General features: G+C 33.0%; 3 protein-coding genes, 2 long non-coding RNA genes and 1 pseudogene across 5 annotated transcripts; 4 read left to right on the top strand and 2 right to left on the bottom strand.

The window, feature by feature from the left end:
• Window positions 1-5,023: 5,023 nt before the first annotated feature.
• Window positions 5,024-5,343, bottom strand: LOC148768629 (uncharacterized). Its single transcript, XR_016033185.1, has 2 exons — window positions 5,224-5,343; window positions 5,024-5,067 (listed from the first exon to the last, which is right to left on the bottom strand). It is a non-coding gene; the product is annotated as an uncharacterized LOC148768629 (long non-coding RNA).
• Window positions 5,344-8,467: 3,124 nt separating this feature from the next.
• Window positions 8,468-9,486, top strand: LOC105951536 (patatin-like protein 2). Its single transcript, XM_088821303.1, has 4 exons — window positions 8,468-8,611; window positions 8,711-8,892; window positions 9,084-9,186; window positions 9,298-9,486. The coding sequence occupies exons 1-4, from the start codon at window positions 8,468-8,470 to the stop codon at window positions 9,484-9,486; spliced, it is 618 nt and encodes a 205-aa protein (XP_088677429.1).
• Window positions 9,487-9,773: 287 nt separating this feature from the next.
• On the bottom strand, window positions 9,774-11,285 carry LOC148768628 (uncharacterized). Its single transcript, XR_016033184.1, has 3 exons — window positions 10,790-11,285; window positions 10,534-10,645; window positions 9,774-10,060 (listed from the first exon to the last, which is right to left on the bottom strand). It is a non-coding gene; the product is annotated as an uncharacterized LOC148768628 (long non-coding RNA).
• Window positions 11,286-12,638: 1,353 nt separating this feature from the next.
• Window positions 12,639-13,913, top strand: LOC105951345 (putative F-box/LRR-repeat protein 23). The gene is made up of 2 exons (XM_012974771.2): window positions 12,639-13,077; window positions 13,188-13,913. The coding sequence occupies exons 1-2, from the start codon at window positions 12,755-12,757 to the stop codon at window positions 13,765-13,767; spliced, it is 903 nt and encodes a 300-aa protein (XP_012830225.2). The 5' UTR covers window positions 12,639-12,754; the 3' UTR covers window positions 13,768-13,913.
• An 804-nt stretch (window positions 13,914-14,717) lies between these two features.
• LOC105951534 (F-box protein SKIP19 pseudogene) lies at window positions 14,718-16,397 on the top strand (annotated as a pseudogene).
• Window positions 16,398-22,086: 5,689 nt separating this feature from the next.
• Window positions 22,087-24,190, top strand: LOC105970533 (uncharacterized). The gene is made up of 5 exons (XM_088821302.1): window positions 22,087-22,289; window positions 22,371-22,443; window positions 22,611-22,787; window positions 23,442-23,819; window positions 23,912-24,190. Exons 1-5 carry the CDS (start codon window positions 22,087-22,089, stop codon window positions 24,188-24,190), a joined length of 1,110 nt encoding a protein of 369 aa, XP_088677428.1.
• Window positions 24,191-24,284: the final 94 nt, after the last annotated feature.

Raw genomic sequence — 24,284 nt, 5'->3', positions numbered from 1 at the left:
GAAAATCTTGATGTTTTTACAAAACTTGTGCAAGATATTAAGTTGACTGGGGACAAAAATATTGATGAATATACCCCCATCGTTCTTCTAAATGCTATTCCAGATTCTTACAGTGATGTCAAATCTGCAATCAAGTATGGCAGAGACAAAGTGACTCTAGACACTGTGATAAATGGTTTAAAGAGTAAGGAACTTGATTTGAAAACCACCAAAAACAGCAAGTCTTTGGGTGATGTTAAATTTGTGAAAAACAAGCCTAAAAACAAGTTTTCAAACAAGGCTTCTTCCTCCAGTAACCAAAATTTTCAAAAATCTGATAAGGGTAAAGTAGGGAGTTAGAATAAGCTCAAACATAGGAAGTGTTACAACTGTGGTAAGTCTGGTCACTATGCAAATAGGTGTTCTGAACCTAAGAAAGATAATAAGTCTAATAATGAACAGGCTAACCAAGTTGCTGAGAACATGGGTGATGTGTTTATGATTACTGATGAATATCTTGACTTTGTGAATTCTGTGTCTGCATCTTTGACTGATAATGACTGGTTAATGGATTCTGCCTGCTCAAATCATATGACACCCCATAGAAGCATGTTCACCTCCTATGTTGAATTAAAAAATGGCTCTGTGTCTATGGCTGATAGTAGTAAAAGACATGTGCTAGGTATATGAACTGTTTGTCTGAAATTTCAATCTGGTTATGTGCTTAAATTGAAAAAATGTGAGACATGTTCCTAAACTGAGTAGCAATTTGATGTCTTGTGCTATCTTGGAGGATTCTGGGTATAAGGGCACTTGGGGTGATGGGGTCATGAACATTATGCATGATGGTTTACTTTCTTTTAAGGCTGTTAGAATGCATAATATGTATGTTGCATCTGCATTATCTGTTTCACATGTTAATTCTGTCCAGCATGACATGACTGATCTATGGCATAGAAGATTAGGCCACATCAGTAGTAAAGGACTAGGAATTTTGCATAAAAACAACTATCTGAGTGATGACATTGTTGTTGATATGCCCTTGTGTGATTCTTGTGTTATGGGTAAACAGTCTAAAGTGAAATTCCCTAAATCCTCTTTCCCTAATACATCTAAGTGCACAGAAATCCTTGAATATGCTCATGCAGATGTTTGGGGTCCTGCACCTGTCTCCACACCTGGTGGAAACAAGTATTTCTTGTCTGTTGTTTTTTGTTTTAGCTAACTACCCTTCAAATTTAAAAATATCACCATTTAAGGAGATGTGTGCTGAAAAAATGCGTAATAGGGGGACTTTTGCTAATATTAATTTCACCGGGACTTTGTTAGCAACTCGATATAACACCCGGGGTACTTAATGAAATAAACTCTAAATTCTTTCATAGCTAAGATCGACATATATATATATATATATATATATATATATATATATATATATATATATATATATATATATATATATATATATATATATATATATATATATATATATATATATATGATTTTTCAAGAAAAGTGTTTGTTTTCTTACTTGTGCAAAAGTCTGATGTTTTTGATAAGTTCAAATCTTGGAAAACCTTTATTGAAAATCAATCAAACAAGAAACTTAGGACCCTTAGAACTGATAATGGCACTGAATTTTGTAATCATGAATTTGATTCTTTGTGTGCTGAATTTGGCATTAGAAGACATAGGACTGTTGCATATACCCCTCAACAGAATGGCATAGCTGAAAGAATGAATAGAACATTAATGGATAGGGTTAGATCCATGTTGCATGCATCTGGTTTGCCTAAAGTGTTTTGGGGTGAAGCTGTCTTAACAGCTGCTTATGTGATTAACAGATCTCCATCTGTGCCTTTGTCTGGAAACTTGCCTGAAACTATGTGGACTGGGAAACCAGCTGATTTGTCTAATTTGAGAGTTTTTGGTTGTACTGCTTTTGTTCACCATAAATCTGATAAATTAGAACCTAGGTCCTTAAAATGTGTTTTCATTGGATATCCTGAAGGGGTAAAGGGATATAGATGTTGGCTAAAGAATGAACATGGTTTTAAAACAATCATTAGTAGAAATGTTGTTTTCAATGAAAATGAATATCCTTGTTTGCCTGTGCCTTCATTTATTGTTCCCCCCTCTGCTCCAATTGAGGTGGAGAAATCTCCTCTTGAGAGTGAGGAAATTGATATTGTTGATGATGATGATTCATCTTCTGTGCCTAAAAATGTGTTTGATCAAAATGTTGAGTCTGATTTACCTGAAATTGATGATTTGCATGATTATCAGCTTGCTAGGGATAGACCTAGAAGAGAAATTAGGAAACCTCATCATCTTGATAATTTTCAGCTTGCATCTTTTGTGTTCAATGTGGTTGATGCTTTAGATGGGAATGAACCTAAGTGCTACAAAGATGCTTTAAAATCTCCAGAATCTGCTATGTGGTTATCTGCTATGAAAGAGGAAATTAACTCTCTGCATGTCAATCATACTTGGACTCTTGTCCCAAAACTTGCTAAGTGCTCTTTGATTGAATGTAAATGGTTGTTTAGAATTAAGCATGAATCTGATTCTGTTAGATATAAAGCTAGGCTTGTAGCTAAAGGTTTTACACAAAGAGAGGGTATAGACTATACTGAAATTTTTGCTCCTGTTGTTAAATTCACCACAGTCAGAATTTTGCTTGCCTTAGTTGCTCATTTTGATTGGGAACTTAAGCAAATGGATGTTAAAACTGCTTTCTTGCATGGTGATCTTGATAAGCAAATTTTCATGTCTCAACCCGAAGGCTTTGTTGATTCTGTTAAACCTGATTATGTCTGTTTGTTGAAGAAGTCTCTTTATGGCCTTAAACAGTCTCCTAGGCAGTGGAACAAAAAATTTGACTCTTGCATCATCTCTTTGAAATTTAAAAGAAGTGAATTTGATCCTTGCTTGTATTTCAAAGATGACTGTCAATCTCCTGTGTTCCTATTGATCTATGTTGATGATATGCTTATAGCTAGCCCCTGTTTAAAGGCTATTGATCATGTTAATAAGTGTTTAAGTGAAAACTTTGACATGAAATTTCTTGGTGACTCTAAGAGGATTCTGGGTATGGACATAATTAGGAACAAAAAAGATTGCTCTTTGTTTCTGAACCAATCTGCCTATGTTGAAAAGATCTTAGATAAATTTGCCATGAAAAATGCCAAGTCTGTGTCTGTGCCTCTAGCTGCTCATTTCTTGCTAAGTAAGGAACAGTCCCCAAAGACTGAACCTGAAATTTGTGATTTGAAATCTGTTCCTTATGCAAATGCAATTGGTTCTATAATGTATTTAATGGTAAGTACAAGGCCTGACATTGCATATGCTGTAAGCTGTTTGAGTAGATATATGGCTAATCCTGGCATGCCTCATTGGGAGGCTGTGAAATGGTTAATGAGATATCTAAGAGGGTCTGCTAGAACAGGGATTGAATTTTCTAGTTGTGAAAAAGGAATTGTCTTATGTGGCTATGTGGATTCGAATTATGCTAACAACAGAGATAATAGAAAATCCACCACATCTTATGTGTTTACTTTGTGTGGTTCTTGTATTTGCTGGAAATCTCAACTTCAGAATATTGTTGCCCTTTCTACCACAGAGGCTGAATACATTGCAGCCACAGAGGCTATAAAAGAATCTCTCTGGTTGAGAGGGCTGCTCTCAGAAATTGGCTACTTGAAAGGTAAAGTTGTAGTTTTCTCCGACAGCCAATCAGGTATACAATTGTGCAAGAACCCTGTCTTTCATGACAGAACAAAACACATTGAGATCAAATACCACTTCATCCGGAAAGTGGTTAAAAAGGGTGAGATAGACCTGGAGAAAATTCCTTCTGAATTCAACCCTGCTGACATGGGCACAAAGTGCCTACCTGTGGAAAAATTGAGATCATGTTTGAGAATCTTGAACATTGTCTCAAAACTTGATTGAAACAGACATGTGTTTGTCTGCTTGCTTTGTGCAAGTCTGTTAATGCTTTCTATGTGATTGCTTGCATTATTTGTTTTTGTTTAACTTCTGTGTGATGTTAAGTGTTGGTTTTATCTTGGTGATTACCTCATTTGTGGAAAAAATACTTTGTGAATCTTCTACTACAATCTGTGTGATTAGTGTTTAAGATTCACAGTTACGGCAATGATGATCCCAGTCCATTAAGTGTGTTTCATACTAATCCTTTTATTGGTCTCAGGTGGAGAATTGTTAAGTATTGAGCCCAAATAAAATGATCTGTTGTGATCTGGGCCAATAACTTATTTATTCACAGCCCAACTTGTGAAATCGGGCCCAACATTACTTAAGCCCACTGATCCAGTCAACCTATGATCTGAACCGTCTATTCTAGGGCTTCAATCAGAGCCCTCCATTTGCCCCTTTCCTCTTACCACTCTCAACCCTAGCAGCATTCTACTGCTGCGCCGTTTCCTCTCTCTTCTCCTGTCCCCCTCTCTCTCTACAGTGTTTCGTCACCCCTTGTCGTTTTCCGGCAACACCGTCGCAGGTCTTGCCGGACAATGGGTGTCCTTGCCGTCGCAGCACATTTAATGCTGAGGACCGTTGAAACTGTGTGTATTTATACTGTGGTGAGAGAGAGAGATAGGTATGATTCACCTTTTATTCAAACCTGTTCATTTCTGACCTTAATCCTCTGCTGTGAGGGTTTTGGTGTTGAGTTTGCAGAAAACCGGGTTTGTGCTGAGTGGAGAGGGTGAGTTATCACCGAGTTGACTGTGCATGTGTTGGTGAGTCAACTCGGAGTGAGGTTTTGGGGTCAGATCTAGGGTTCCGATCAGTGGCTGTATTTTGGTACTTGTTTTCAGTTGGCGTTACCACCAGACCTTGGATAAATTGGATGAACACTGGAAAAGGGAACTGAGCCGTTCTTTTTCAATATATTTTAATTCTCATTTTCAGTTGTTCTTGTTTTCTACGGATCCATGGCTGTTTTGGAAAGAACTTGTACCTAACAACATCCCTAAAACCAGCTTTAACAGCAAATCCCGCAACAATTATCTTCTTTCTCACACTAGAACCCTCCTTTTCTTCCTCGATCTCGCTTCCCTCCATCTATCATCCAATCAAATGCATTTACGATATTTTTTTAAAGGCACAATTTAAAAAAAAAAAAATCGATCGAGAAAATAGTGGTTCTAGAAATTAAACAGAAATGCGGGAGTAATTGTAGAGAGAGAAAGAGATAGCTGAGAAGATGAAGAAAATTACAGCAGTTGATGCTGCTTTGAGGTGGAAAGAGCTGCAGCGGTGCTTGGTAGTGGTGGTGAAAGCGAAGGAATGAGAGAGAGGAAGTCTGTGGAAGAGATTAGTAGCCATTGCCATTGCCATTGCCATTGGCATTAGATATTACAATTTCAAAAACCTCCTTAAACTTAGGCTAAATTACAAAAACGCCCCTTACCAAAACCCCCGACATTTGTTTCCTTCTTACATCAACCCTCCTTATGGTGTGATTTCACGGAATTTTTTTTATATTTCACGAAATATTTTTCGAAAAATGCGCCGATTCTATTACCTCTAAGAACAGTCTCGTAAATGTAGGTGGCATTGTCATATATTCTGCAATTTCACATTGCAATGTACTACACTTTTTGGATTGCCCGTATGAACCATCATAGACACATAAGCATTTTTCAAACATTTGTGTATGGTGGTTACCTTCAGTCTCTTCTACATTTGTAGGGGTAGAATCGGTATTTTTTGGAAATGTTATCTGGAATTAAAAAAATTCTATGAAAAATCATACTGTAAGCAATCAGTGTAAGACGGAAGCAAATATAATGGGAATTTTGATAGTTACTAGTAGATATGAGTGTTCTTAGTAATTTAGCCTAAGATCAGAGGAATTTTTCCGTAGTTTTTCATAAAATTGAATAGATGCCTTATTGTTTCATTTGGGTCAAAATTAATGAAAGCCCAAATAATTGTTTTTTTTATGAAAAGCCCAAATCGTTTTGGTTTCTTTGGTGAGGTCAAAATTAATGGAGGCCCAATGCTTTAAAATTATGTACCTCTAATTTTAATCATGTTTTAATAACATGATTATTTTGAAGGAAATCACGAGTAAATCTTATATATAAAAGAAAGAAACGCTGGGCAACCCTAGAAAAACCCTAATGGCATATTTGTAAATTTTTGTTTTTTTTATTGTGCATATTATATCTCAATTTATTTTCTCGATTTTAATTTCCACCTCTCCTAATTCAACCCTAAAATTTCTCCTAAAATCTCTAATACTTTTTGTTTTTTTTATTGTGCATATTATATCTCAATTTATTTTTTCGATTTTAATTTCCACCTCTCCTAATTCAGCCCTAAAATTTCTCCTAAAATCTCTAATACACAACTAATTTCCATCTCTCCTAATTTTCACCCTTAAAATCTCTAATAGACAACTAATTAAATCTTTTAACTATTAAAATCTCTTTTTTGTAATTTTTTTATTTTATCCCCACCATAATTTTTTCCGTTTTCCATCTCAAATTATTTTCTCGATTTTAATTTCCATTTTATCTCCACCATATTTTTTGTTTTCCATCTCAATTTATTTTCTCGATTTTAATTTCCATCTCCTAATTTTCAGCCCTAAAATCTCTAATACACAACTAATTAAATTTTCTAAATATTAGAATCTCTTTTTTGTCTCTAATCCAATTGCTTCTAAATATTAAAATCTATTTTTTGTTTTTTTGTAATTTTTTTTATTTTATCTCCACCATATTTTTTCCGTTTTCCATCTCAATTTATTTTCTCGATTTTATGTTTATTTATTTATTTTCCATCTCAGTTTTTTTTGTTCCGATTTTCCCGATTCCCAAAGATTTCCAACACTTTCAACTACTCCCTCCCACTTCAACACGTTTATGTTTTCTCTACGTATTTATATCCGACCTCTCAACTTCTCAACCCATTCATATTTAGCTATTTTGCAAAGTGAAACCAGAAGATACGGTCGGTAAGGATTCTCCCTTTCATCTTTTTATTTGCATCTGTATTTTTCTCATGTGTTTGTATTGCATCCTTTCATCTATTATATCAATTCGTTTTCATACCCACGTAGCTCTGTGAATCCTTCATTTTCCCCACTATTACCACTGCTAGACCCGACACCTGAGTTTCAACTCACTACCATTAAAAAAATTACACGATTTCTGCCAATGTGAGCAGGCTAATTGTTCAAAAATGCGGATAAAATTCAAACCCTAGAAATACAAAATAGATCAGAAAGAGAGAGAGAGCGAAGAGAGATGTAGAAAAAGGGAGGAAAAAAATTGTGCAGAGCACATATGACATGGGAGGATTTTTGTTTTACTTTTTTTTCTTTTTCTTTATCTGTTGTGCGGAGCACATATGACATGGAAGGATTTTTGTTTTACTCCTTTTTCTTTTTCTTTCTCTCTTTTATTAGATTGATATTGACTTCCATTTATTTTTCTTGAATTCTTTACATCCTTAATATATTGTTCGATTTTCATATAGAATGGCGCAAAAAATGACCAAAATGGCACAAACAACGACCACCCTCATTGATCTTAAGCCGTGTCGATTTGACTGGAAAGTGGTGGTTCGGGTCATGTGTCTGTGGAAAGTTCCTAGCAAAAGCAATCCAAATGAAATGATCAATATCGATATGGTCTTAATAGACAATAAGGTCATACTTCAAATATTACAACTAATGTTGTTTACAAAGAAGTATTTCAAAATTTACGGTGAGTATTTACTAACTGCTCAATATTTTGAGGTATAGAGATCGATAGTTAAGTTTATCTATAGTTAAGTTGCAACTTAGATTTTTATTTTTCTCGCTTATTTATTAATTCAAAATTAATAATCACTCAGCTTAGATTTTTATTTTTGTCGATAAAATTTGCTTATTTTTTATTTTTTGTTTTGTGTAGTAAGTATAATTAGTTTACTATGTTCCACTGATGAATTATTAATGAATGATTGTAATAAAATTTTCATCATACGAATACATCAAATGTTTGTGTATACACTTACAACATCCAAACATGCAATTTGTTGGGCCGTGCATCGCACGGGTACAATTACTAGTTGATTCTCAAAATAAATAGAAATAAGATAGATTTGCCGATTCTAAAGATTCTACTTGTATATTTGTGGATTTAACTCAGATATACCTCAATTAAGGAAACACAATTTTTTTATCCTGTATGAAAATTAAAACGAAAAGTTTGCCAAATACAAATATGGAAAAACAGTCGCTAATTCTAAGATGGCACTTTTATATTACTATGTAATAACAAGTGCCTTCTGTGATCCAAAGTAGATAAAACGTATTATCCAAAATCATAAAAGTTTCTATAATTACATATGGAAGTTTCTATTCTGAAAATTATAACTCACATTATATATAGACCACTTATCTAAACGTTATCCATTGTATATTTTTCATAATCAGCTTGCATTGCAGTAAGAATTTAGTTTGTTCATGGAGATGGAATCAACGTCAGAAATATTCGATATTGAGAATCAGCCGTACGGAAAATTGACCAGAATTCTAACAATTGACGGCGGTGGAGTTAGGGGAATAATCCCGGGAGTTATCCTCGAATTTCTTGAATCGGAGCTTCAGGTATGTATCACTTCATGCGTATTAATTAGTTCATACTTGTGGAATTTCAACTTCGACGTAGTTGACTTTACAATTTTTGCTTTTTTGCGTGTATTTCAGAAATTGGACGGTGAAGATGTTAGACTTGCGGATTACTTTGACGTGATCGCAGGCACTAGCACAGGAGGTCTCGTCACTGTAATGCTTACTGCTCCAGACGAAAATAATCGACCACTATTCGCTGCGAAAGATATTAAAGATTTCTACCTTGACAACTGTCCACTAATATTTCCCCAAGAGAGGTACTACTTTTCTTGCAATTTTGATACGTACGTCGTATATATATATTTCATATTGAAGTTCTGTTATGAAGTTAAAAAGAACGTGTAATTGGTTGGTTCAGGGATAATCTTGTTAGTCACACTGCAACGACGATGAAGTGTTTACTATCTGGGCCAAAATACGATGGCAAATATCTTCGAACCCTTCTGAGGAACAAACTTGGAGAAACAAAATTGCACGATACATTGACAAATATCGTAATTCCCGCATTCGATATCAAGAAGATGAAACATACTATCTTCTCCAGCTTTGAGGTTTGTGTGTTTTCCACACTGATTTTATTTGTCTTTCTATATACATATATATATATATATATATCATACTTATATTTATTAATGTCACATTTTATTTGATTGTTATTTTAGGTGAATAAGAATCCAAGCCTAGATGCTCTGCTCTCGGATATTTGCTTAGGAACGTCAGCTGCGCCAACTTATTTGCCTGCACATTACTTTAAAACAAAAGATTCAAATGGGGAAACTACGAAACACAACCAGATTGATGGCGGTATAGCTGCTAATGATCCGGTAAATATCTTAAGACTTTCCATATAATTTTTTAGATTTTTTCTATGCATGTTGAAATTCAAGAACATATAAATAATATATTTTTTTTCTCGGTTACCTTTGCAGAGCTTAATTGCAATAGGTGAAATAAGAAAGAAGAAGAAAAAAGGGAAGCTTCTGGTTTTGTCTCTCGGAACTGGTTCAGCACCGGTTCGTAGATATGATGCCAAGAAAGCATCTAAGTGGAGTAGTATAAGATGGTTGAAAAATCGCAAGTCGAAACCCTTGCTCGATGCAGCTTGTCGAGCTATACAAGACATTACTGACCTATACAGTTCTGTTTTTGCTGAAGACGTTTACTCTAGTGGAAATTTTCTGAGAATCCAGGTACGCAAAAATCAAATATTTCAATCTATTCACTCACATATAATATATAATTCAAACCTGTTTAAAGTGGATTAATAATAAATAAATATAATTTCCAGGACGAGACTTTAGTCGGTGCAACATCGTCTGTGGACATTGCCACAGAAGAATTTGAAGGATCTCGTCAAAGTTGGAGAGAAGTTGCTGAAGAAGCCAATTTCAACACCGAACTTGCACACTCAAGAATATGTTCCCTCTACTCAAGAAACAAACGAGGAGGCACTTATTAGGTTAGCAAGAATACTTTCCAAAGAGAAGCGGTTACGGTTACGTGGGGATAATCTTGCCAAGACAAAAGAATCGTCAGATTCGACCAAGCAGCTCCAACATTCGGGGATACATTATATTTTCTTCTTTTCTTGTCTTTTTTCTTTTCTTTTTTTCCTTCTTGTTCTTGGGAAGTTCTCTATTTGTGTTCCTCTATAAATATTTTCACTATTCAATAAAATTTATTTTTCTAGTTCTATATATGTCCAATTTTCTTTTACAGTTCCATCTAATTTAACTCTGTAAGTGATTCAATAATATTCGCAAGACTTATACGTGTTAATTCTAATCAACTCTGTAAGAGACAGATATATGATCATTAGAGACTAAGATGCTGAATCGAATCAAAATTCATACATGCTAATATATATAACGATAATTGCAAATTAAATAATTAATCACCTTGATGTGAAGTTTGATCTGCTTTAGATCGATGCTTTCAATTTCTCTAGTTGGTTGCTCTTGTCGGCGCATTTTGAGCTCCGACACCTTTTCCCTCGCTTCATGAACCTCCCTGAGAAAGGAATCAATAAACCAAATAAAAATTAGTTTCACATGCATGATATCACAACAGAAGAGTCGATTCAATGGCTTTCAAATACAAATACATATATATGAATATGGCATCTTCTAAAGGAAAATTCCCACACAAGCCAACCAGATATAGATAATACGTTCATCTTATTTCTAATCGGTTTTTCTTTTTTCCAACGATTCTGGTAGCAGAGTCTCCCCAAGTAAAAACTATCTTCTTCGTCAGAAAGTTCTCCCCTCACAAGTTTTTCATATAATTCTGCTTTCCTTTCCAACGCTGCATAGCTTGAATTATAATTTTGCGTATTCAGTACGTCGGTATTGATGTTGTAACATTTGAAATAATTGGACGGAGTTGCCCTTTGTTGACTTCTTTTCAGCTGTACAACCGCTGTTCCTTTAATTTTGACTTGGACGAAAAGTTTTTAGCAATTTCTGGAAACATGCGGAGATTGCGCAACCTGGAAATACACGGAACCAAAATGACATGTTACGGGCTGAAGTGCATCGTGAATGGCTGTCCACATTTAGATGAAGTGTCGTTATATTGATCGTACTATTTGTGGATGTAGGAATTGAATGTGCGACGTTTTTCGACGTTAATTTTTTTAGTGACCTTTATTTGTATATGTGGAAGGAAAATGTTTGTGGCAATTAGTGTATACCTAGATTCTGATCTTTATTATCCTTGTTGCTTAAATAATTTTATATTTCTGTGTAATTTATATTTTCTGGTTTACCTGTTTTGTACTGCTGAAACTTTATAATGTCTTTTTCCCTTTTTTTTATTTAATTTTATTTTTTAATTTGTTCTATATATTTAAAAAATAAAAATGATTTTTGTTTTAATTTTAGGTATTTCTGTAGCTATTTTTAATTTTGTTTTTTTTAGAGTCGACTATAAATTTATCATAAACTACTAGAATGTTGTTATGTACAGGAATAGGTTCACGAAAATATCGAAGTAAGCAACAAAATCTAGTTAGGTGGTGTTTGCAAATGCTTTTTGAAAGTGATTGTGCGGTTTTTTTTGCTCATAATCTGTTTTTAGGTGTTTGCAAAATCAACTTTTGCTTTTGCTTCTCTTAAAATAATCTGCTTTAAGCTATTTTTTTTAAAAGCACCCCTAACCCTGCTTTTTCAATTTTAGTTCATTTTCCGAAATATTTGCAAACACCCCCAACTTTTAGAAATAAGCACTTAAAACTAACTTAAATCACAATCACTAACTTCTGCTTTTAAATAATCATTTGCAAACACCACCTTAATTAAAGAAATTAACTACAATAGTACTAGTGACGAAAACTACTATGTTGTTGTAAGTAACCCCTACACAATTTCAAGGAACGTACATTAATTACTATTGATTGAACAAAAAAATAACCTCTAAAATGATAAAAATTTGCCCCAGTTCAACACTGAAAAACTCGGTAAGAAGAAACAATGAATTTGAATATAGAGAAAAATGAAGCAAATCATATGGGAAGAAACCCTAAAATGAATAAATAAAAAAAAAAAAAAAACAAGGGTAAATTACACCTACACCCCTGAAGTATGTTAAAATAATTGTAAGGTCCATGTGATATTTGTAATAACAATAGTCCCTGAAACTTTGTTATAAACTCTAACGGGACAAGGCATAAGATACGTTATTCCGATAGCATTCTGATAGACTATTGGTTTCAATAAGTTGTGACGGCAAAATAAAGTTAAGGGGTGACAACTGACATGGCTACATCAACATTTCTTAAATCATCTTCCTGATCTTTGTTGTCTCCACCACTTTTAGAAACTAATAGTCTTTTAGAACTATATCGAAATAACGTATTCAATGCATTATCCTATTAGACATTCTAATATTTCAAGAGGTGATTGTAATTAACGATACCACATGGATCTTAAAATTATTATACTGTGAGAGAGAGAAGGGAGCAAGGGTTATGAACTTAAGTTATGGCAAGTGGGGATGCAGATTGCTATTGGGCTATCTTATCATTTGGGCCACACTCAACAACGTTACAGGAAACCCTAATCTGGCTTATAAACGACTTTTCCAAAATCGAAGCAATGGAAAGCAGGAACTGAACCAATGGCATCGTCTTCAAGTCCGGTGATCGAGGCAGCGGCGCCGCCGTGGGAGAAATTGCCGCCAGAAATAACGGCGGCGATTTTACAAAAGCTTGGGGCAGTGGAGATACTGATGACGGCCGTGAAAGTTTGCCCTACCTGGTGGCGCGTGTCCAAGGAGTACCCTTCTATATGGCGGTGTATTGACATGCAGGATCGTCTCTCTATGTATGAAGACATAGATACTATGTGCCGCCGTGCAGTGGATCTCAGCCAAGGCCAATTAATTGAGTTCAAAATTAACGGTTTCGGTACTGATGATTTGATACTCTATATTTCCCAGAGGTAAATATTTTCCATTGTTTCTAGAAGTTCTGTTTGTATGCTAATTTTTTTTTTTTAAATTACTCCATTGTAGGATAACTCATGAGCTTAATTGTTTGTGTTATAAACAGGTCTAATCAGCTTAAAAGTCTTCAACTAGTTAATTGCTGTAGCATATCGTTTTCATCTGTGGTTGAAGCAATTACTAATTTCCCTCTATTGGAGGAGCTGCATATACAACAACTTGACTGTAGGATCAGTGTGAATGGTATCAAAACTATTGGCATTTCGTGCCCTTTGTTGAAGTCGTTAAGCTTGTGTGATCGAGAAAAGTATTCGATTAGCTTTAACAACCTAGGGCTTTACAATGCTTCAATGATTGAGTGTGATAAGATTGCTGAAGCGATTGCTGTTAACATGCCTCGACTTTGTCAACTTCATCTTATCGGAAATAAGTTAACAGATGTGGGATTGAAGGCCATTCTTTGTGGTTGTCCGAATCTCGTATCACTCGATCTACGAGGGTGTTTCAATGTTTTTGAATGTGCTGATGTGGAACAGTTGTGTTTGGCAAGGATTAAGGATCTTAAGCTTCCCCATGACTCTATGGATGGTTATGATTTCGGCTCTGATGATTCTTATGATTATGATTATGATTATGATTATGATTGTGAGTGTGATGACGATGGTTATTATTTACGTAGTGATTAATTGAGTCGACGAATTGGGGATTCTTTATCCTTATTGTTGGTGAAAATGATTTGATACTCGTATGTAATCGCTTTCTTCTGGTTTGTCAAATTTGTATAAAGTTTAGACGAAAATAAGTGTGTATCTTTGGATTATTCGAAGCTTTACCATCTCGTTCCCCGTATTGATTATTTTGTAATTCGGTTTTAATTTGAACAAATATATTTGGAAGAAAAAATTGAAATAGAAAACTGTGTAATATATCTCCAAACTTGTAAATTAATGTGGCTTTGAAAGAACTCGATCACGGACCAAATGCTCCCCATCACAATGTACACTTGATCCCGTCAATATTCACACACTCCCTGCCCGTTGAAACCTTATTTTTTCGCTTATAAAAAAATGAAAAACCAATTGCTTTGATTTAATGATTAGAATAAGAAACAATTCCTATGGATGTCGTCTTCGAGTTCAGATTTTTACGAGTTTAAATTTGAAATTTACAATTCTGAATTTTACGAAGATTATTATCCGCGACACGAGGATGACTATAACCGTGGATATGGATCTAATTTTGTATGTAAAATTGGGTCTACTTTTGTTAAATCTATCTATATGCATCTTTTATTTTTGTCGGCTTCTTTTGGTTTTGGTCTCGGTTTCGGTTTTGTTAAGCATTTTATCTCTGTTTTTCATAGGATACAAGTCATAAACCTATAGACTATGTTGTAGCACTTAAATGTTCTTTTGATCTCGATTTATTGCTCATAAGATGAACAAGTCTATCATTTTAAATTGACATTATTCAAATCTAATTAGGTAAGGGGCACACGTTTTGTTAGATAAGCAAAAATAGAAAATATAAATAAAAGATTAATTAAAACTTAAACTATACCCCAAGTAACAATATAACCGTGTGTAGACTCTATACCTCCATGAATGTACAACTACGAAACAGTCTCTAATGACAAAGTCAAAATAATTAACAATCCATAAAACTATGACACAAAATGCATATATGCCTTCAATAAGCCCTAAGCTTTGCCCCAATATCAAACTCTTCAAATTCGAGATTCAATGGCGGCGTCGTCTTCGAATTCACCGGAGGCGGAGGCAACACCACCACCGTGGGAGGAATTGCCGCGAGAGATTACGGCGGCGATTTTGCGGAGATTGGGGACGGTGGAGATGGTGACGACGGCGCAGAACGTGTGTACTACCTGGCGGAGCGTGTGCAGAAACCCTTCCATGTGGCAGTGCATTGACATGCGAAGTATTACATATGAAGCGCCTCCCAATTCGGAGATGGTATGCTACGATGCAGTGGATTGGAGCAATGGAGAGTTGACTGATATCCGTATTGACTTCTTTGGTACCGATGATTTGCTTCTCTACATTTCTGAGAGGTAATTAATCATTCAAACTCATAGTTGTGTGTATAAAGAGACTACGACTTCTTTTATTCGAAAGCATACGGTAAATTACAATCACTCTATATGTCTTAACTATGAATCTTCCTACACTTCCACCTTTATTGTGTCAAATTTAACATAATCATTTAGATTTCGTGGAATGTGCTCTAGTTTGTAATCGTTTTATGTAAAAGTACAATTTCTAATGCACCACAATCTGATATATATACAAGCCAAAAAACACATCTTATGATCACCTGGCTTCAAAATGTGGAGCTCGAACGGAATAAAACAGGTACAAAAGTGATAATATTCCATATAATCAAGAAGATTCCATTAAATTTGAAACCGTAAGAGTGGGCATGTAAGAAAATTTATAGTTGAGGGGTTGTTGTTATTACCCAAACAGGAGGGAGTTTTCATAATTTTACCATACATAGGAGTGGTTGTAATTTACCGTACCCTAGAGCATATCACTGATTTAATTATATCCTACCCAATAATGTGCCTTACGATATTAATATTTGTAATTCATATAAAGATGCTTAAGTATTATCTTTTTTTCATATTATCTTTTTAATAGGTCTAGTCAACTCAGAAGTCTACGACTCGTATATTGCACTCACATAACACATGAAGGTATAATGGAAGCTGTAAAATACCTGCCTTTGCTGGAGGAGCTGGTTATACACTGCATATATCTCAGTGCCAAAGCTATTGAGACAATTGGACGATCTTGCCCTTTATTGAAGTCGTTTAATTATAACGGACATTGGTCGAAGTACATGGTTTCGAATCTTGAGGCGCAAGCAATTGCTAAAAACATGCCTGCATTACGACACCTTCAACTTTTCGGGAATAAAATGGGAAACGAGGGCGTGCATGCCATCCTTGAAGGTTGCCCGAATCTTGAATCGCTTGATCTAAGAAAGTGTTTTCATGTTCGTTTAAGTGGAGATTTGGGAAAATTGTGTTCGGAAAGGATTAGAGATCTTAAGCTCCCGAATGAGTCCACTGACGATGTTTATCAATTCGCGGTGACTGGAACTTCGGGGTATGCAACATCCCATTCCGATGATGAAACATCCGATGATGATTATGTGAAGGAAAAAATTACACGGAAACAAAGAAATAGAAAAACAAAGAAACAAAAACAAAAAAAGAACAATAAGAGGATGTTTGACTAAGTTTTTTTAAACATAGTCTGATATGTGAAGTTGTTTTAAGAGCGGATATACCCTGCAATGTTTTTTAAATCATGAGCTTAAAATCGATTTTTTGAATTTGTAAGATATTTCTCAATTCTTGCAATGTCTTGTAATATGAATTTGTTTTGGAATACTAATGTTGAATAAATTCCAAATTTCTGATGAAATGGCATTTTTTGTTTTTTTTATTTATTTTTTATTTTTAGAAGAAAGGGTAGGGTTGGCAGTTGAAAATTGAAATTGAAATACTTGATTCCATTTTTTTGAAGGAAATCAGTAGTACGACACCGTTTTGGGAACCTGCAAGTAGTGAGTAATAATTTTCGCTGACCCAGCAGCTTTTTGACTTGGGGTCTGTAAGCTGTAATAAATTTCTGAATTGGCTTTAAGATGTTGTACCCTCGTTTGATTGTACTCACAATGCGACCCCTTAATAAATAAATAAAAAAATATTTATTTATTTATTTATAGGGGCCTCTTCTATATTATGAGCTATGCCGTTGTCATTTATTGGGCTTTAGGGGGACCTGGGCTACTTCTGCACCTCTACGATCCATTAACAATACCCACAGAATCTATTCATATAGCACCAAATAGCATTAATGTTTTCATTATAAAAATAAAATAAATAATAATAATACATAATAATAATAATAATAATAATAATAATAATAATAATAATAATAATAATAATAATAATAATAATAATAATAATAATAATAATAATAATAATAAATAATAATAATAATAATAATAATAATAATAATAATAATAATAATAATAATAATATATTTTGGGTATTGTTTCTAACATGGAAGCTTTACTATCTACGTCAACCCCTGAGACAAGCTCAAATTATGCAAATAACTCTCATGTCTACGTAATTACAATCACCCTTACGTCCACTCTTTTGGAGCCAAATTCAACACAATCTCCTATATTTTGTGGAATGTTCTCTAGTTTGTACTCGTTTTGTGCAAAAATACATTTTTTTGTGCACCACAATATATATTTACAAGTCAAGAGACACATCTTATAATCATCTCGTTGCAAAATGTAGAGCTTGAATGAGATAAAATGAGGTACAAGCTGGAGAATATTCTATATAACCTAAAAGATTTCACTAAATTTGACACCGCAAGAATTGATGTATAAGAATATTCATAGTTGATGAAGTGGTTGTAACTACCCAAACATAATAAGTTTTGTTCGTAATTTAATCTTATATCAGGATATTACCGTAATTTACCACAAAACAAATGAAGCATGTGATTTGGTAATTGTTTTTACGAGTTATTTAGTGGACCATATCTATATTATATATAAAACTAAGATACACAATCAAAGTTTTCCAATTGAGGAGATTGAGTCCACATTGTTTAAATAATTTCAAAAAAACCCCACTTACCATAATCATCTACATTATTAATTAATTGATTCACATTATTAGTTTACACAATTTTATCTCTCCTACATGTCAAAATAGTGTCTTTTTATTGGTTAATGAGTTTCCTTTTTTTAATCAATTGTTTGATAGTAAATACGTAAATACATAAATGCACATAATTTTTTTTCTTTTTTATGCACAATATTTATATTAATTGCAAAACAACCCCACTTACAAGAATCACCCATATTATTAATGAAATAATTTGGTTTTCAAATTTTATCTCTCCTACGTGTCAAAATAGTGTCTTTTTATTGGTTAATGAGTTTCATTTTTACAAATAATATTTTGATTAAAAAAACGTATGAGCTATATGCAATATTTATAATTTTCCAATTGAGGAAATTTTATGCACAATATTTATATTAATTGCAAAATAACCCCACTTACAATAATCACCCATATTATTAATGAAATAATTTCACATTATTGGTTTTCAAAATTTATCTCTCCTACATTTCAAAATGGTGTCTTTTTATTGGTTAATGAGTTTCCTTTTTATAAACAATATTTTGATTAAAAAAACGTAGGACTTAAATGCATTTTTTTAATTTCCCAATTGAGGAAATTTTATGCACACTATTATATTAATTGCAAAAAAAAAAAAAAAAAACTCCATTTACCATAATAACCTATATTATTATTTAATTGATTTCACGTTATCAGTTTTCAAATTTTATCTCTTCTACACGTCAAAATAGTGTCTTTTTATTGGTTAATGAGTTTCCTGTTTTTAATCAATTGTTTCATAATAAAAACGTAAATTCATAAATACACATAATTCTTTTTTGGTTAATGACATTTAATGCACAATATTTATATTAATTGCAAGAAAAACCCCACTTACAATAATCACCCATATTATTAATGAAATAATTTCACATTATTGATTTTCAAATTTTATCTCTCTTCCATATCAAAATAGTGTCTTTTTATTGGTTGAATTTCCTTTATGTGGACATTATTTTGATTAAAAAAACGTAGGACTTCAATGCAATTTCCATAATTTTCACATATTATTACATTTAAATTAATTTAGATAAATCCGGAAATTTATGTCAATTTAAATCAATTATTTTATTTCTTACCTTTATTACATTCCTTAACTCTCCTATAAATTACCATTCAATACATTCACCTTCTTCAACTTTTCCACATACATTTTTTCTGTTTCCGAGATATGGAGAGAATTCTTGAGAAAGAATTCCATTGGAATCACCTACATGCAATGGTATATTTTATTATAGTCCCTTTTATAGTATAATTTTAATTTATTGCTTTATTTTGTATTTGATTTCTTCCTTCAATTCTATTTGCAGCCTTTGAGTAATGCTTTTGTTGAAGCTTCTCGGTTGATAGGATTGTCTACTATCAACCTTCGCTACGAGGACGGCAATCATCTTCAAGTTGTTGTGTGTTCGTGACAAAAACATGGATAGCTGTATGTCATGTTGACTAAAGGTTGGACAGAGTTTTGTTACGCAAATAACATGTTTTGCGACAACACGTACTCTTTTATTTTAACCAATGGGATGATATACTTGAGGTCTGGCTTGGCCCATCATTTTAAATGTTATGATATATGTCCTGGCACTCCTTAAAGCTTTACTAATAATATGAGTTGCATGATTTTCAAATAATTTTGATTTTCATTATTAGGTTTATCTATCATTTATACATTATACAAATATATGTATTCATATAAATCGAATGCATATACTAGCCACATGGAAAGAGCATGGTATTCCATTAACATAATTGTTCGCATCCACAAGAAAACGAGTACCCATAAGATAAACCGAATAAATGTCTAGAAGGGAAAAACTATTATAATATATTACAAAAGAGCCACAAAATTGGGCCAAAAATGGAAATTTGAAAAATATCTAAATAACTAATCTTTACATAGATGTTATATATCCGATACATAGATATGTATTTCTTTTATAATTTGTGAAACTATATATGCATCTAAGCCCATATAATGTTAATATTTATTGTTAAAAACTATGTATTTACTATCCTTATTGTTTTAATAAAAAAAACCCATAATCTATGCAACAATTAAATGTAAAAGTGTAAAATCCTGTATAAAATTATATTTTATTGTTATTGTAATAATGTACAATAAGCAAATCACATATATACATATTTTCACATGTACAATAATGTACAAAATTATATATTGTTTCCATACAATATATGTAAAATGTATTAACCATGTATAAAATACATATGGATATTTTATATATCGGTATATATTTTCGTAGTGTATATTGGATATTTATTTTATATGTATATTTTCACACAATATATATTTTTTTTTCCTTGATATTGATTAATAATGATGAAAATTTTAGAATTATGTATTGGATCTATAATTAATTATAATTAAGAATATAAATCTATTAAAAATCGAAATTTGTGCAAATTATTAATAGTAAGTTGCTTAATTGTATTTCATCACATAGAATGTGAATATTTATTAGAAGACAAATTTTCGTAAATTAATTGTTCTTTCCACATGTTTCCAAAATATTCAAATCAATCATAGAGTAAAATCATTGCCAATGTTCAATTAATAATAAATGTACATATATGTATTATTGTTAAACCATTGGTTACCCAAAACAATAATTTGTAATTAACTTTTTACACAACAATTTTATACTAATGCAAAAACAACCCTCACCCACCCATAGTTGCAATTATTGAAAAGAAACCGACAATACTTATTTAAATACTACATATGCCCATGATGATGATTGTTAATTATTTTTTTGCACATCACAATTTATTAAAATTATAAAACAACCCCCGCCAGAATGATATATATATATATATATATATATATATATATATATATATATATATATATATATATATATATATATATATATATATATATATCAAAATATGCCTTTCAAGAATAAAATTGTACACTATTAATTGTTTTTATATATACATTTACATGTATATGTTTTCTCACTATATATATGGATATTTATTTTTATAAGGATATTTTCCCACAATATAGATTTTGTTTCATTTATAGTAACTAATATTGATGTAATCTTTTATAACTATGTATCCGATCTATAATTAGTTCTAATTAGGCATATAAATATATTTAAATCAAAATTTGGGCAATTTATTTATAGAAAATTGCTTAATTGTATTTCATTACATGGAATATGAATATTTATTAAATATAATTTACTATAATTTAGAAAATATAAGTTCATTATTATAATTGTATTCCATTTACTATAATTTAGGAACAATTATATCTCACCATCTTTTATATACACGGTTCATTTCAGTGTTAGTCTAAACTGCAGGATAATATTATTCTCACGATACTTCATCATCCGGTCATCGTTCTCTTTGTGTGAATCGTGAGTATAATAGTAATTGAGAATAATCGTTTAATTTTTTTTTGTTTTTTTCTTCCATAATATTCGAGTATAGGAATTAATGTACTTTTTTCATATAGATTATAAATTATAACTTAATTCATATTAAGTAACATATATAGTTCAAGATTTGTAATAGTATACTAATCTTTTATTTTGTGGCTTAACTAACTAACAAAATTTTGATTACGTATATTAAACATTTATAGATGTTAAGGCAAGTAGATCTTATTAGAAACTTGGGGGGCGAAAAAAGTCATGGAATCTCAAAATCCGTGTTTTGCACATTTAGAAACAACTAAATTATTTTAAAAAAATATCTTCAAGACATGGAGATGATCTTCACTGATGAACAGGTGATAATTTTATTTTTACACTTCAAATTTGATTTGTTAGCAAACAATATTATCACATTCGTTTCTTCATTACGCATGGCGACACAGTGAAATCTTCCATTAAGTATATACTGTTATACAGATTTGAGTCTAAGATTATAGAGAATATAGAAAACAGATGTTATGTAATATCAAACCTATCTGCTTTTTTAATCTTTACATTACCAATTATATAAATTCATTACCTTTTTTTCATGACAATTATAATTTAAATAATTTCGGATAGATTACGAAGATCTTGGAGACCAGACGTATGAATTTCCTTTTTGCGGTGCAATGATGTGGTACGGTAAAAGGAGTGACAAGCATAGACAAATATCAAGGCCCAAATTTAGCCTATGTTGTATGTCTGGAAAAGCCCAACTCCCAAAAATAAGACATGCACCTCCTACACTTAATAGTTTGGTGTTTGGAATTGATCGAAGGAGCAAACATTTCCAAGAGCACGTAAGATCGTATAATATGATGTTTTCTTTCACTTCACTTGATGAAACAGTGCAGACATCTATTAATAGCATAGTTGGTCCGTACACATTTCCATTACACGGCCAAAATTACTATCTATTGGGCAGTTTATTGCCGGAGGAAAGCACGAGGCCTAAGTTTGCTCAGCTTTACATTTTAGACATAAAGAATGAAATTCAAAATAGAATTGATGCCGTAAGGTAAATTTTATCAGATTATATTCCTGTTTAAAAATAGTATAGAGTTTACAAATTATAATTAAAATATTATTTGTTTGGCAGGTCAGGAAACCAATCTAACGATCTTGACCCACACATCGTAGCATCGTTAAAAGATATGATTGATGGTAACAATGTACTTGCATAGTCGTACCGAGTTGTTCGAGATCGTTTTTCCAATGATGGCCATCATGGAGTAAAACTCAGATTGGTAAAAGCCGCATTACTGATGGCAGGACGTACAATCTTCCGAACGCCAGTGAAATGGCACGCTTGATTGTCGGGGACTTTGACACACAATAGGGTGTTAGGGACATTGTCGTTGAGACACGCTCGAATAAGCTTCAACGAATCAGTGAGCTCCATCCTCATTACCTTCCTCTACAGTATCCTCTTTTGTTTCCTTACGGGGAAGATGATTATCCAGACGATATAAGTTTGAGAGAATCTTCGCTTGCGGATAATAGAAAACGGAGGAAGGTGAGCATGCGAGAGTTCTTTGCATACCTAATACAGAAACGACGTGGAGAAAATTCAGTACTTTTGCATGCTAAGAAGTTATTTTAGTAGTTCGGTGTCGATCGATTTTCCATGGTTGAGTCACTGAGGTTGAATTTCGTAAGGTTAAATCAGGATGGACTTAGGGTTGACATGTACAAGGGTATCGAAGACAAAATTTTTAAAGAAGACACCGAGGGTAAATCGATTGGACAACACATTATAATTTCAGGGTCGTTCACCCCAGGTCCAAGATATATGTTTAACAACTTCGTTGATGCTCTTCAAATATATAATTGGATTGGATTTCGAACTCTCTTCATCGGCAATCCTCGATGGCCTGAAATACACAAAGGGTATTGCAAGATACAAATCTTAGGTCGGAGGATCGGCAAGACATTCTGTGTCGTGAGTTTAATATGAAGCTCAACAGTATGATGAGAAAAATTAAGAAATGGCGTATATTCGTACATATTAGAGCATGTAAGTATTTAATTACATCTCAATTTATAATTATACATTTACTACATCCATAGGAATTAGAGATATGGATCATGTGTGAGTTTAAATATTTATTTATTCATTAACTAAATTAATGCATATTGCTTAATATCATTTGTTTACATTTCCCTCCAGACGTTTGCACTATTGAATTTCAGAAAACGAGATCTACCACATGCACATATTTTGTTGTGGTTGCATAATGATGACAACGCCAAGACCCCAGAAAAAATTGATAGGATTATATGTGCTGAAATTCCTAAGGAAGAAATCGACAGAAATATGTACCAGTTGGTGGAGAAGTATATGATACATGGACCGTACGGTCAGGACAATTTGAAATCTCTCTGTATGAAGGATCGAGTTTGCACGAAGCAATTTACCAAGCCATTTGTGCAGCAAACTAAGTTAGATGCAAATGGTTATACTGTGTACAGGAGATGGGAAGATGGCAGAACAGTTATGAAGAAAAAGACTACTCTTGACAATGAGTTTGTAGTTCCGTACAATCGGGTATTGTTGAGTAAATACAGAGCTCACGTTAATATAGAGCTATGCAACCAAAAAAAAAGTCAAACAAATACCTGTTCAAATACATCAACAAGAGCCATGATCGAGTTATGGCGGCATTTTATGAAACACGCAATACTGATTGCGGTGCTGAGATTCGTGGCGAGATAAAGATGTACTACGACTGCAGATATCTGCCGGCATGTGAGGCAATGCGGAGGCTGTTTAATTTTGATATTCATTACAGAGACCCATATGTAATTAGGCTAAGCTTTCATCTCCCCGATCATCAGCCGCTTGTCTTCAATAAAAATCAGTCATTACAAAGTGTTCTGGACTGGCCATCTTCCAAGCAAACGATGCTCTTAGCGTGAAGGATCGAGTTTGCACGAAGCGATTTACCAAGCCATTTGTGCAGCAAACTAAGTTAGATGCAAATGGTTATACTGTGTACAGGAGATGGGAAGA

The sequence above is a fragment of the Erythranthe guttata genome, chromosome 8 (genome assembly GCF_056151865.1).
Source record: "Erythranthe guttata isolate IM_541 chromosome 8, IM_541, whole genome shotgun sequence".
Taxonomy (NCBI): domain Eukaryota; kingdom Viridiplantae; phylum Streptophyta; class Magnoliopsida; order Lamiales; family Phrymaceae; genus Erythranthe; species Erythranthe guttata.
Note: the sequence above shows the minus strand (reverse complement) of the source record. Positions and strands in the feature narration are given on the sequence as shown.

Excerpts from the sequence above, each read along its gene's own strand:
- LOC105951536 (XM_088821303.1), top strand. The coding sequence starts at position 8,468 with ATGGAGATGGAATCAACGTCAGAAATATTCGATATTGAGAATCAGCCG. Across the intron at positions 8,612-8,710 it reads TTCTTGAATCGGAGCTTCAG|AAATTGGACGGTGAAGATGT; the intron begins GTATGTATCACT and ends CGTGTATTTCAG. Across the intron at positions 9,187-9,297 it reads CTATCTTCTCCAGCTTTGAG|GTGAATAAGAATCCAAGCCT; the intron begins GTTTGTGTGTTT and ends TTGTTATTTTAG.
- LOC105970533 (XM_088821302.1), top strand. The coding sequence starts at position 22,087 with ATGATGTTTTCTTTCACTTCACTTGATGAAACAGTGCAGACATCTATT. Across the intron at positions 22,290-22,370 it reads AATAGAATTGATGCCGTAAG|GTCAGGAAACCAATCTAACG; the intron begins GTAAATTTTATC and ends TTTGTTTGGCAG. Across the intron at positions 23,820-23,911 it reads TTGTAGTTCCGTACAATCGG|AGCCATGATCGAGTTATGGC; the intron begins GTATTGTTGAGT and ends TACATCAACAAG.
- LOC105951345 (XM_012974771.2), top strand. The coding sequence starts at position 12,755 with ATGGCATCGTCTTCAAGTCCGGTGATCGAGGCAGCGGCGCCGCCGTGG. Across the intron at positions 13,078-13,187 it reads ATACTCTATATTTCCCAGAG|GTCTAATCAGCTTAAAAGTC; the intron begins GTAAATATTTTC and ends TGTTATAAACAG.